Source organism: Vanessa cardui, chromosome 7, assembly GCF_905220365.1.
Source record: "Vanessa cardui chromosome 7, ilVanCard2.1, whole genome shotgun sequence".
Lineage (NCBI taxonomy): Eukaryota > Metazoa > Arthropoda > Insecta > Lepidoptera > Nymphalidae > Vanessa > Vanessa cardui.
In genome coordinates this window covers 15,489,369-15,503,953 of record NC_061129.1, presented here as the reverse complement: position 1 = coordinate 15,503,953, position 14,585 = coordinate 15,489,369, and the positions used below count along the sequence as shown (strand labels likewise).

General features: G+C 38.7%; 1 protein-coding gene across 1 annotated transcript; it reads right to left on the bottom strand.

The window, feature by feature from the left end:
- Nucleotides 1-6,921: 6,921 nt before the first annotated feature.
- On the bottom strand, nt 6,922-14,585 carry LOC124531352 (glutathione hydrolase 6-like). The gene is made up of 10 exons (XM_047105887.1): nt 13,871-14,585; nt 13,706-13,763; nt 12,170-12,333; nt 11,268-11,419; nt 9,482-9,682; nt 8,705-8,841; nt 8,371-8,551; nt 7,994-8,107; nt 7,428-7,558; nt 6,922-7,280 (listed from the first exon to the last, which is right to left on the bottom strand). Exons 2-10 carry the CDS (start codon nt 13,737-13,739, stop codon nt 6,970-6,972), a joined length of 1,425 nt encoding a protein of 474 aa, XP_046961843.1. The 5' UTR covers nt 13,740-13,763; nt 13,871-14,585; the 3' UTR covers nt 6,922-6,969.

Genomic DNA, 14,585 nt, shown 5'->3' with positions numbered 1-14,585 from the left:
ACTAATCAAGTGTGAGAGACAATAGCAAATCGCAGACAATGAATAGTGTTACTTGTATGAGAATGTATGGCGAATGGCGATTGTTCTCCTGTGTGCGTCGGCCGCGCAGTGACGCACGCTGCGAGCCTGGCCATCTTACACGCGTGCATGTGTGCGTACACACTCTAAACAACAATTACTTATTAATATATCTATTTTTTGTTAAGCTCAAGTACAACATCGGAATATATAATTTTGTGTTACACGCTAACTTGCGGCCTTATCACTAAAGCAACGACTTCCAGGAGCCTTGAATAGCCGAATTATTGTAAAATATGTCATATGTGAATAAATAAAATAAAAGCATAAATTAAAATTCTAATAGAATAACAGTGCAAAAAATGTTTCCAGAAAATCATAAATAAATATAAACATACACTTACATTGAATCGTCTTAGATCGTGAATTATTATTTCTTTTAAAAACATGTTAATGTTTCTCGTAGTAATCCCCAGAGCCCGTTACCTTTTGAGCTCGTCGACACGACAAGTTCTCCTTTAGAGTTTAGATTGATCGACCGCATCGATTTTTGTGTTTTGTTAGAATAATCCGATGGCAAACCGACGCGACAAATAAAAACATTAACCATCGAGGTAAAACATTGCAGTCAGAACCCAAGAACCCAAACAGTGGTAGGGCTTCGTTGGAGCCCTTCTGGGTAGGTGCCACCCATTCATCAGATATTTTACTGGCTAACATCAGTACCTACTCAGTATTGTTGTATTCCGGTTTACTCACCCTGAGTGAACCAGTGTAACTACAGACACAAGGGACGTAGTTCCCTAGGTTGGTGGCATATTGGTGACTTAAGGAACGGTTAATGCTTAAAACGTCCTCTATGAGTGGTGACCACTTAACATTATGTGGCCCATTTGATCGTCCAGATATGAAATATGATAAATAAAAGTATAGTAAATACCTATATATACGAAATGCTTATTAATGATACACGTGTAGCTGAGCATTAGACGAAAGATGTCATTAACTAAAATAATATTTCTGTTCTTTTTATTGAAACTGATTTGTTACAAATGCTTGAACGCTCAAACAAGTAAGACTTATTTATGTTCGTCCTGTTCTAAAGAATTCTCATAACATTACGAAATAGATAGCAGGTAAAATATAAAAAAAAATATCTATCCGCAATGCCCTTAACACATAAACGGTTTCTCGGTAAGCTGCGTACATGCCAATACGTAATAAACACTTGTATCAATATTATAATAATCAATAGGGAATCAAGTTTCATAAGATAAGCGTCCTCCATGTTATAAATACTGCGTATATTAGTTCATCACAAAGGTCGATTAGGTGACGTCGTCCACGATCGAGGTTTAGTTACGGTCTTAATTAAATAAATATTAGGGTGACTGATTTTCTGCCATCTTTTCTTCCATCAGGCAGATCCGGAATAAGCGCGTTCAAAAATTAATCAAACAAATAAACTTTTCAGCTTTACTGTATCAGTATTGACTGAATACAAACTTGCCTTGACCCAGTCTCATTATTTAGTAAAATCAATATTCATAGCTTTCATAAGCTGGAAGAAGTTATTTTTAACACTGACCACTGCTTTTTTATCATATCAACTTTGATGTCAGATCACTCACTGCGTCCGCTCTTCGATAATATATATCATGAGCAAGTCCTGACCGTAACGCTCGTGGCGATTTAATTTTAATTTTCTGAATTACAACCAGATCAAACAAATTGCAAGCTACTCAGAAACGAAGTAATTTAAAAAAAATTAACAAGAGACTATTACGGATTTTATTGAGAAGCACCGGCAAGAAACTTACAATGGCGTGATACTCTTTATCTTCAAATAAAATTCAGTCTACAGAATGTAAAGAACTAAAAGGATTTAATAGCATAGTCTGAAGGAAAACATCGTTACAGAAATCTACGTTAGCATTCGTAGATTTCCAGGATTTTTATCGTCGTTGCGTCGTTACGGCTATTCGATAATGTAGATAATATATAAAATTATTGCGAACATTACGTACCGTATTGTTGGTAAAATTGTGACGTAAGACTATCGAAGAATTATTTGCAATTGTTTTTCGCTTTAATAGAATGTACTTGTTTACATTCGCCCACCGATCTATTCGTCCGTATTGTGCTAATGTGACGTAAAACACGACTTATTTATTTTAGGCATTATTTAAACATTTTGAATTATTAAAATATTGAGACGTTTTGGAAGGCTAAATATTACTGAAAAAAGAAGAATTAAGAACACGCAGACACCGAAATTCTATGTAATATAATAAAATTATATAAGTTAAAAAACAAGTTATCTCATTGCTTCATTCCTAAGTTAAAGAATCCAACAAGATTTCACTAATGGAGTATTCAGGGATAAATTTTGGGTCCTTTTCTATATCTAGTAGGTATATATGTATTAATTACTTTATTTTTTACTTTACTATATTACGTGTTAAAGCTATTCGTGATATTGTGTTCTTTGCGGACTGGTTTTTAAGGTCACAGGTAAACAGTTGGTTCACAATAAATCATTTATTTTGGAATGCTAAAAGTATACAATGTGTAGTAACTAAATATTATATAATGAAAGCAAATTATAATATCTCATTGAACAGTTACTGTCTTGATATAACCGATACTACAGTTTTTTTAAAAATAACGTTTGTTTTTACACTTCAGTGGAATCCTAATGTATCGGTCCCTGACAGGAAGACTCAGCTCCAGTTCAAATGCGGTTAAAGAAGTTGGACAACTAACTGATATTGATACCGCTCGCTTTGTATACTTTGGTAATTATCTTAGTGTTAAGGCATATTGATCTATCTTTACATAGGCGTTCCATACATCGCTACCGATATTGAATGTGTTTTTATTTTACAAAAGAGTGTCGTCCGGTCTATTTATAGCCGGAGCGATAAACTGCCTTCGGGATTATTTTAAAAAATAGGAATTCTCACTGTTGCATCAGAACATATTTACAACAATGTTATATACATATATACACAATGACAATAATCACTTGATAGAATCAGCGATTATCATTGTACGTATATAGCGCCAAATTTCCGGCCTCGAAAAGTCATTAATTATGCTTGACGAAATGTATTCCTTTCTAAATTAAAATTCCAGCCATATTTTTGGCTTTGCCAATTCATAAATTCAAATTATTCAATATTATATTATAAAAAAGCTCAGAGTTAATATATCCTACTTTAGACATTTGGAAAAGAGTAACTACTAGTTTCTTGCTTACATTTACTTAATATAGTTTTGTATATTTACGATACACGCGATATAATAATGATAATGCACAAAAGTGCTCACTAGAATAAAGAATATTTTGGTTTAGTATTTTAACTATAAGTGCGCACAATATTTGCGATTTAAACAAAAGGATGCGCAATATTATCCATTGTCCATCCGCCATCGCTGCAGATATCTGGTGATGTCATCCGTTCCAAGTCATTCGGGAGGTGAGGATCAATCTGTTCATAGTCTATGTAGCTTATTTTAATTTTAAAATTTTTCAGAGTCTTTAAATTACTTTTATTTAATAAGAGAAAAAATATGAGCCAATTGATATATGTTGACTAGTGGTTACCACTTCCCGTAGATATTGATAATGTACGAAATGTGAACCAATATTTATGTCGTCAATGACATAACAATGATGACACTGAGATGATGTTAGGCGTGGCTCACACGTCGAACCGAAACAGGAGATTCAGATCATGCGTATTAAGAATGCACCGATCATATACAGAAGTAGCCAAATAACGAAGTCTAATGATTGATTCGACGAAAGGTAGAAACAAAGAGGATTTGGTATAAAACTATTCAGATTTGGAATAGCAGGCGATATCTCGTGTATGACATTACTTGTAGATAAAAATACTCTTAAAAAGTATCCTCCCCGAACGGCCTTGATTGTTAGAAAATGCCGACTTAGAAAGATGTGTATGTATATAAGTAACGGAGTAAGTCCAAATAGTAAGTAGTTAGTAGTAGCTCGTAAACATCATCTTTACAAATTTCCCTCCGCAGCAGCAAAGAGCAAGTGTAAGACGGTGCGAAGTAATATTAATCGTAGAATTAATTACTTGCAGGTTAGTCATCGATTTATTTTAGTATTGAATAGCGTAGCCTTACGGGAGTTATGTCTCAGTGAATCAGTTTCTTCAATGAGAATAAAAATAAGGATTGCGTCAAAAGTCGGACATTCACCCAATCAAATAAAAAAAAATTAAGTCATTATATTTTCTTGTAATGTAGAAAGGCTTCCTGACGTAACCCATGAGGGTCATGTATCTGTTATTACCATTAAGCATACCGATACCATTTAGGCCCCAAAACTCCGAAGTCGAGGAACCGAGGTAAAGAAGCCATCGAACGCCGATAGTGTTAGAAAATACTTGCGTTAGTAATTCATTTGTTTTGTTTCGTTTACTTAAATGAAACATTAAGAATATTTATTATTCACAATCTACGCCAGCGTGATGATTTTTGTCATTTAAAATAAAGTATTCCATGGATTATAACCTTCTCACTACATGATACATCATTTTTTATACCTATTAACATCTATGTTTACAATTGGAGACATATTCTGTTTAGAATATTATGTATCGAGAAAAAGTATTTTAATGTATATTACGTAATAGTTTTTCCGTATGTTTTCACGAAATTAAGTATATCACTTTTGAAGAAAAACCGATAGATCTCTTTCACGTATACGGTACATCAATATGTATATTGTAATAGTTTTGTTTGCGTGTATTGTAATTTGTTTGATAACTGCAGTATACATATGAGCTGTGTACGTCAGCAGCGTTTTCGCGCATCGGTCGTGTGTGCATAGCGCTCGCGGGCGGCGGCGCTATCTCAGCGGCCGCAGCGCCTGCGTCGTTGCGCTCGTGACGCAACGCCGCGCGCGTGCAGTCATTGATCTAATAAACATGCATCACATAAACACGCCTTACTGCGTTACGTTGTGGGATTTCAAAATATTATGTAATATCAAAATGAGTTTTCAAATCGCATTACAATTACAAAATAACAATAAATATGCTCTTATTTTTAATAGATAAGCTTTTGAAATTTAGTTTAATAGTCATCTAATGCATTATTTTTTTAATATATAATACTAACAATACTTTATTAGAATATGTTTAGACTGAGGTTATTATTTAACACAATTGAATTTCGATCTCTGCGTCGGTAGGCGCCCGGGCCGCACGGACCGCGCGGGCCGGGCGGCGCTCTCGGCGCGGCTATGAGTACCAGCCAGTACCACGTTATCAGTATTTAATCTATTTACTCTTGTCTATCAAGAGTTTGTATTGTTATTGATACGTTGTCTTTATTTGTTCAAGTGCTGCAAGCTCCACGAGTTCTGTTCTAAATAATAATACAAAACTCAGACCGGGCGTTCGTTTGTGTTGTCACAAAATGACGCAAAAAATTGACACGTCGTTTTTTTTATGCAAAAAGGAATACGATTTCTTGATAACGGTCAATCTTTCGCGGCGCGCAAATAAATACCGCCGAGCAAACATATTTGAGATCCTATAAATAGGTGACACACTTAGGGGACAATCTTCGTTGTCGCATAGTACGGACTCAAAAGAAATTCGCCATCGTCAGCCAAGAGTATAGTTGGACTTCATTTGGATTGGCGTCTCTCTTAATTCGTTAAATTATTTTCATAATAAACATAAACAAACGCCGTAGAACTTGCTTGTGTTGATGTGACTCTAACCGAAGCCTTCCTGCGTCCTCAGGTGAGGTTGAGGAGCCTTGTTCGAAACGTGCTGGGAATGATGGGAAAGTCTCATTCCAGCCGATATTTACTTCACAAATTTGACATGCGTGTGCATTAAGCAATAACATCGTCCTCAAAACTCTGACTTTCGGGAAAAAGATGTTTTTGTAATGAAGATAGCCTAATGTTCTATATATAGATAGTTTTTAAAATACTTTTTAGTGTAATAAAATATTTTAACACGATTAAAAAGAAATAAGTAATGATTGCTCTAACCACCATTACTTCTGAAGACTAAAACAAACATTGTATACAGGGTTATAAAAAAAAAAAATCTACAGCAAGTTTTAACTATAGTAAAATGCGGTCACTGATTTTTCTGTAGATATTAAGAGGACATCTGTAAATTTTATTTGTGCCTCACCCATGCAGGCATCATAGTGAGTGCCTGCATTAATTATTACTTAGGTACTAGCGACGCGCCCCGGCCTCGCACGAGTGCAATGCTCATACTAAATATACTATAATATTTTTGTTATTAGACAATGCAAAACCATTAAATCTGTAATATCTTCAAAAATATTAATTTAAATTACTTTTTCTTTTTAAATGCACGATGTATTTAAGTTACTTCATTGGGTGCGGATTAGACCTAACTTTTTAATTCTAGAGTACTGTAATACATTAGTTTGCTCTAAACGTAAAAATGTATAACACTATTTACGACATCATATGCGCAACCTCTAAAATTGTCTAATATCTTTCTTATTAGTGATGTATAATTTGAACCTTTCTCCTGCATCGCTCTATCTATTATAAAAACCCTGCATCAGAATCCGTTGCGTAATTACAAAGACCTTAGTATACACAGGGACAAACAGAGAGCTGGAAGCGACTTTGTTTCATAATATAGATACAATGATTGAAATACTTTTCACTGAGTCTTCGTGACGAAAAACAATCCTATAAAAGATGACTCTGTAACGGTACACTAACACCGGGAGAGGGCGGCACTGTTTTATATAATATGGACCCGTACACAGTATTCTAGATTATATAGAGGATACGTCTTAATACGTTTATTGTTCATAAACGTAAAAAGTAAAGGTGAAAAAATATAACGGAAAAGTAAGAAAAGTTCAATAATTTATTAACAACAAATATAACAAGTAATATAAACATCAGAAGCGCGACGCGACGCCGCCGCCGCGGCTGTCGGCGTGCGAGAGCAGGGCGTCCCCGCGCTGCTGCACAAAGTTCAGCGCGGGGAGAGCTGACGAGGAGTTGAGCGTCGGGAGCGTCGCCAGCTCGGGCAGGTCGGGCGGCGCGTGGCCGCGCTCCAGGGCCAGCGCGCCCCCGGCCAGCACGAGCACCCGCGCGCCCTCCACCGCGTCCACGGCGCCCGCCGCGCCCGCGCCGCCGCCGCTCAGCGCGCTCGCGGCGCCCTCCGCCAGCGCGGCGCCGGATTCCGCTCCCATCACGTATCGAGTGCCTATTTACATGTTCAATAAAATAAGAAATCCACATACCGAACTAGTTCTAACTTTACATTTGGTACAATCCGTAATATGAAGACTAAAATGTGCTCGTAAAAGCCTACTTGAAATAAGTATTGAGTAGTAATTGGCAAAGCACGTACCGCACACATGCTCGTCGACGATGATAGCCGGCGCGAGGTCGAGAGGGGTGGTCGGTTCATCTCGCACCCAGGGTGAGCTGCTTTCACTGCCGACCGAACCAGCTCCAGACCCGAAAGGCATTGACAGACCTCTGAAATCAACGAAATGGATTTTAACCCATATCTTATCATGGTGCTATAAGCTCTTAAAAAAGTAAAGAACTCGAACAATATAGCATTATCCGCAGTGGATTACGAATGAATATTCATAAGTAATTCAAGAACATTCACATGTTGTAGAAACAAAATAAATAATAAAAAATCCGCCGATCTAATCGAATGTTATCTTGAGGTCGAATGTATAATTATTCACAATTCTATTTACATCAACTTGTAATTCTCACGGGCAACTTTAGTTAATGTTATTCATTATTTGAATTTATTATCCTATCATTTTATTCATAATGTTCGGAAACACGCTGAGAAATATCTATTCGTTTATGTTACTTCTCTCTCTGGTACTTTAATTGCACCCCCAGTGCAATAAAGATGCTCTTAGTATAAATTGAAATAATTGCGATACATACGTGACGAGCGCGGCATACGTGTCCCGCGCGTCGACGACTGCTAAGCCGGAAGCAACGCCGGCCGGCGCCTGCGCGCCCGCTGTTTGCCATTGAGTCTTGAGGCTGTCTACCACCCTAGGAAATGCCAGCATAGTTTACATCGTGTGTGAGACCATCACTTAGCCCCTTGAACCCAACACTATTATTACCGCTGCTTGCCGGTAGAGTATCTGACGAGTGAACGCTGCCTACACCAGCGGGTTCGGACGAAACTCTATCCCGAAGTACATGAAGTAATTTCGTTAATTTTCAAAGTTGTATTGTTTAAAATTTTTCTATTTTTATCAATACACCAATGTGTGCACGACTAAATAAAATGTCTTTTATCGAATATTTACCCTTTTAGAACATTGCTTGGAGTGATCTGTACAGAGTCTACGCTGAAGGCAGCCCGCAGCGCCTCGGCGGCCCGCGCGCCGCCCGCGCCCGCCGCCCACGCGCGCCACGGGCCCGCCGGCACGGCCGCCGCGTCGTCCCGCCAGCGCACCGCGTCGCCGCACGACCACGCCGCGCACAGCTCTATAGTGCAACGAGCGATTACTGGCTACTATAAACTTGGCTGATATGACATTAAACAAAAACTATTATTTATAAAAACAATATACTATATGGTTAATAAATTAATATATATGAATAATACATATTACTAAATAAGCCGTAGTGTCGGTGTACCTGCGGTCGTATTCGATTGTAGAGATTCCAAGTATTCAGCTAGAGCAGGTTCGTTGCGGATTGCATGGGGCGTGTATCCTGTTATACCCCGAGATTCCGCTTCCAGTGCAAGTCCGTCGGTCACCAGAAAACCTGCCCTGCAATTAGTGGTGTACTTTCTGTAGTATGTGCTTGGACTTTAAATGTTTTATTTTACGCTGGCTGAACCGGTGGCTGCTCCCTGTAGCACATCATTTTCGGACATCAAGGTGGTGCGGGTGAAACTTAGAATTTTGGCGAGATGTCCGAAGGTGAAATTCAGCAGCCGGGATTAATCCGAACAATTCATCGGAACATTCCCCGTGAAAAATTCGGATGGATGCAGAGTGATCCAACATCTCTACGCAAAGCCAAAGGATCGAGGAGATCGGAAAGGGCTTGATCGTCGATAACTCGGGCCGCTCTACGTTGGATGCGGTCAAATGGAAGGAGCTGGTACTGGGGAGCACCCGCCCAGAGGTGAGAGCAGTACTCCTTGTGAGGCCGAATTTGCGCCTTGTAAAGTTTTAGGCGATGGGCCGACGTGAAATACTGTCTCGCCTTGCTGAGCACACCCAGCTTTTTTGAAGCCAATTTGGCTTTGCCTTCCAATTGACCGCGGAACTGAACGAGGCTCGAAATATCAACGCCAAGTATTCCGATACTACCTGTAGCGGCTATCGGAATGTTCTCAAATTTAGTTAGGAGCTGTAAGGGGATATCTATTCAATGTTTTCTCGTCACTTATGGAGAGCCAACCTTGCGAGATCGATTGCCGGCTGTAAGACCTGCGACCAGGGCAGCGCGCCGAGCTTCGCGTGCAGAGCAGCCAGGGCGACCAGCAGCCGCGGCGGCCTTGCCGTGACTTCCTTTCCCGGCGCCTCTGCGCCGCCCCACTCCACCACCGTAGGCAGCTGTGTTCGCAGCGACCTGTACTCCCAGTATACCAAAGACCCGCTCCTGGAATATACCAAAACGAATTTTCTTAATTTTATGGATCCCATCAACAAATAAACAATTTATCTCAAATCCAGACATAAACATTTCAAGTCACTTAACTCGTGAAATGTCCATGTGAGCGTCTCATCTATAACGAATACAGCGAAAAGTAAGATATAGCAGTGAGTGGGTAGGAAGTAGATATTTCAGAGCGACTGAGCCAGCAGCGATGGGATCGCCATGATAGACGCGCTGTCGACGCGGCGGCCGCTTCCGTTCGGCTGGCTTTCGCTTGCGTTGCGATTCGCCCGCGCCCGCCGCTCTCTCGGAGGCGTCTGATGGAATTGCTCAATGGCTCGTAATACCAATTTATAGCCTGCTATTTTGTGCAGCGTCGCCTGCTTTAACTGCATATGTGTAATGTGACTCTACGTCGTGTATATTTTTAAAATATTTATATTTTATCACAACCGTCTACGAGTAGGTACCATAAAAAATGGTATTTTAAACGAAATCAAAGAATCGTTACATAAAATCAAAGAACATATTAGTTTAACTATTTAATTTTAATGCTTCAATGTTATATTTTGTTTACGAAATAAGTCTCAATATTTATTTATAAGTAGCGCCATCTATTATCAAACTTAAGTACTACCAACGACTTGCAAAAGGGGGTGTCGGCATTAAGAAGGTTAAATGAACGTTTGTAAGATTATACATAGACAGGCTATCTCTGAACTTAAATATAATGTACTAAAATATTACCCCCATTATAAGTATATTCGCAGAGAATTTGTATTATTATCCTAGTAACCTTTAGCGTGAAGTACTTCTTTAATGACGTAGTTCTACAGAATAGTTATAGATGGCGCTGCTTATAAAACAGTTAAGTTTCGGAGGCAAGTTGGTCACTGGGTAGAAACTGCAGACTTTATTTCGATTTTACAAGTAAATTTCCCTCAAGCACTTTTCAAATCAGAATAATTAATTACATATAAGTATTTATAAGCCACCATGTTCATCGCAATCATACAAAACAAGCCGCTCTGAAGATATCAGTGTAGCAATGAACTATGAAAATATGAATAGCGCCAATCTACTAAATTCAACAGTCATAAAATCGCTAAATAAATTATATAAACTTTTAAGACAAATTTAACAAACAAAATTGTTGTCTTAGATTAAAAGGTTAATGGATAAAACTGCTGTTGAAATTTAAATAATGAGCGATTAATTGCTTTACTTTATTGCTACTAAGAAGGCCTCTGTTATTACTATTTTATTTAATATTATTTACGAAAAATATGCTTAACTAAATAAATGAATAAATTATGTGAACAGTGTATTATAAAACGTTCCAAGCGGTAACTTTTTGTAATAATCATAATTCAATAATGATTCGATATACACCCTGAATCAAATGCTGATTATCTTTAATCTCAAACAAACATTCAAGCGCGCGATGTTGCGTGCATATAGGAGCTCCTATATAACAGTGAAAATCTAAAACGATATAATATCAATACACAAGTAGATCTATGTAGTTTTTTTAAATTAATCTAATGTTCTGCAATGTATCATAGACTGAGGGATACGTTTTACGTACGCGTCTAAGGAGGTGCGATGCGGCGCCAGCACGGCGAGGCACAGCGCGGCGGCCGCTGCGGCGTCCAGCGCGCGCCCGCCCGCCTGCAGCGCCGCCGTGCCCGCCTGCGAGCACGGCGCCGCGGACGACGACACCGAGCCGTGCGGCACCACCTGCCCACGGACATAGCATTACGGTCCTGCAACAGCTGGGTTTCGGTAGCTCCGTTATATAATTCGGATCTTCATGAATGCATACCAAGCGGAAACCTGGAGTAGTTACATTACTTGCAGTGCAAGTGTCTTATTTATCGTAACAAAGCAATGGACACCATTAATTTTAGGTGGTAGTGAATATGAGTTATTTGCAGCTGTCACTACACTACAGGCAGGCACCACGCCTTCGTTCCAAATCAGTCGAACGAATAACACGGTACAGTATGCAATAATATTCTATTCGAACTACTGCAGCCTCATCCCTTCTGCAGCAAATCCTCAAAGCTGTTGCTCATACAGTATTATACCATGTCCAGGTGCGTTCTTTGAATTCCTTGACTGTAAACATATCCTTCAAGCGGGTACTGTTTTTTTCAAAAATGCAGTATAAGCGCATTACTTAACCTGAGAAATCCTTTAGCATCGCATTAGTTTGTTACGTGTGTCAGTGTTTTACAATGTAACATATTCTATTATTATTGCTTTAATTAACAACAATTAGTACAAGCTACGAACATTTCATTTAATGACGTCCCCTACGCAAAGGTTGTCTGGAAGAGATTGCTATTTTAGTAAATAAAGGCGGGCTGCCTTTTGTAGCATTTTTTCTGTTTTCCTAATTGTTCTTTTCTTTGTTGGAGTACAATAAAGTGGGCTTATTATATTGTATTGTGGCCGAGTGTAATTGGATCGTGGCCGTATGCTCGCCTCGTAGTCCCCGTAGTAGATCTGCGTGAGCAGCGCCAGCGTGATGGCGGCGGTGAGCGTGGCAAAGGCTGCGAGGATGAGCCGCGGCCCGCCGGCGCACAGCCGCGCGCTGGACGAGCCGCTGCCCGCCTTCAGGGGCACGTCTTCGCGGAGCTCCACGACGCCTGGCGATTCATAGCACTTTCATATTAAATACATCAAAATACACCATACATATGTATTTTTGAGTAATAGATATTAAGATATTCTTATAGGAAAGAGATTAGATTAACTGTTAATTATATCGTTCGTTGATTTCATTGATCAATTTAGATTATTATTATTATAACTGAATGTTATACAATGTTGGGTTTAGTTACACCTGTCACTGTAAGAGCGCTAGAAATCATCGCTCGCTCTTACAGTAAACATTTTCAGCAAACTTCGTCAAATAATAGACACGTGAAATATGTAGTTCACGAGCAGAAACTTTTGTTAACATCATAGATCGCTATCGAATGTTATGTAACAATTTGTATGAAATGAAACGCGAATTCTGTACATCGCAACGCTAGTTTACATTGCGCTACGCTTCGCACGGAAATGAAAGATTTTCGTCGAGATAGCCGCGGACAGACAAATAGCGAGCGGTGCGATACAGCGCCGGAGGAAACCAGGACTATTAAAACACGTGTTATTGATTCCTTTCGAAACTTGGAAAAGAAAACAAGTGGCTCGGGACTGATTTATCTACACTACACCACACCACTCTTCACTACACTAAACTTTGGTGGGTTTGGAACTAGGCTAACTAGGCTATGTAAGTTCCTGTTGCATTCAGTGTAAGAATTTCGTATTTTATATTCTCAGTTTTATACCAAATATTCAAGGAGGACGTTTGTGAATATGTACTGAACTAAAGCATTGGCATCCCATCTAAATATCTTTAAATTATTATTATTAGAATCGTTAAGTTTATAATCTGTTTAATTACTATAGACAAATAGTTAAACCGTATTTACCTACAAGTTGACGTTCTGAAACCATAGAATCAGGCTGTTGTTAGGTTAGGTTAGTTTTGCTTACACTCCTATAAGTAATTGTCTCTATATGCCACACCGACGAGTTTATTGATACATCATACAGTAGAATCACAGTAACATGCAAATAATGGGTTACAAACAAACGTAAACGCGTTGTGTTAAGAATTTTAGGAAATTGAAGTAGTTGCTCATTTAAGACTAATATTAATATTTTAAGTCGTTCTTTGTGCTGGGAAAAATGATAGATTTTTACATTAGACATAAAAAATAACAAATTATATTTTCACTCATAAGTTATATCATTATGTGTATTAAATTTCTTGTTTAATTCATCGTCTGTAGCTAAAGGATTTATGCAATTCATGGAATTCATAGATTGGACAAAATTGAATTTATGTACTTACTAACTATAAGAATAATGCGTAACGCATATATTATTTTAAATAACTTTGTATTACTGTACAAGATTAAAACGAATTATTTATTTAAAAAATAAATAAAGTTATTGATTTACCTGGAGGCGACTGTAGGTCAGGACTGGACGACATGACGCCCGCGGCCGATAGGTTATCCTGGAATGTTATTTACTACTTAACATTTTATATTGAAACTCTAGAATCCATAAATTCGAAACTATTTTAAAAAAACACTCAATGTAATGTCGATTATTTTAACGAACCTCGTAATCAAAAGTGAAAGCGCTCAGCGTTGCCTGCCTTGCCTGCCTTGCCTGTCTCGCGATCAGGCCTGCAATCTATCTCGCACACGCGGGCCACATCGCTCGATGCGTCGACAACAACAAATGAATAATATAAACAAAAACACTCCGCGTTTTAGCTCTCGTTGGGACAAGGTGTCCGTCTCGAGACGTTCATGTTCTTCTAACTGTACTCGGCGGCCTGTGCCGCAGTTTGCGAGGCGCGGGCGACGGTGCGCGGGAGTCGATGACGTCACCACCGGGCTATGTTTGCTTACGGAGCGCGTTCCTTCGTGTACAATATAAGTTTCGATATTGTTTGTTGTAATGACGTGGTTAATTATTGTTGTATTAAATGATTGAACATTACCAAAATACTTTTATCTACAATTAATGCAATACCGATTAAGTATTAGTCATTTGTTTTTTGTAGAAAAGTTATAATACAAATTACTTTAAGTATTACATAAAGTTGTACTTTAAACTAAGACGTGTGTCATATATGAATGAACATAGCAAGTGGAACGAAATACTCACTTAGAAAGTTTTAGCTATAAGTATAACTGTGAGGACCCCGTCATAATATTACTGTCTCTATTAGAAACCGAACGAGTAAAAGAGATTTACGATTTACGGTCAATGACCGGTACTCGAATGCGCGTGCGCATCTGAGTCATTGTGATGTTCCTCGTCCAAG

What these genes read in the sequence shown, in the direction of transcription:
- LOC124531352 (XM_047105887.1), bottom strand. Translation starts at nt 13,739, where the DNA reads ATGTCGTCCAGTCCTGACCTACAGTCGCCTCCAG. An exon ending in CATCGCACCTCCTTAGACGC is followed by an intron (nt 9,683 to 11,267) that starts GTACGTAAAACG and finishes GGTATATTCCAG; the next exon opens with GAGCGGGTCTTTGGTATACT. An exon ending in CGTCGACGAGCATGTGTGCG is followed by an intron (nt 7,281 to 7,427) that starts GTACGTGCTTTG and finishes ACATGTAAATAG; the next exon opens with GCACTCGATACGTGATGGGA.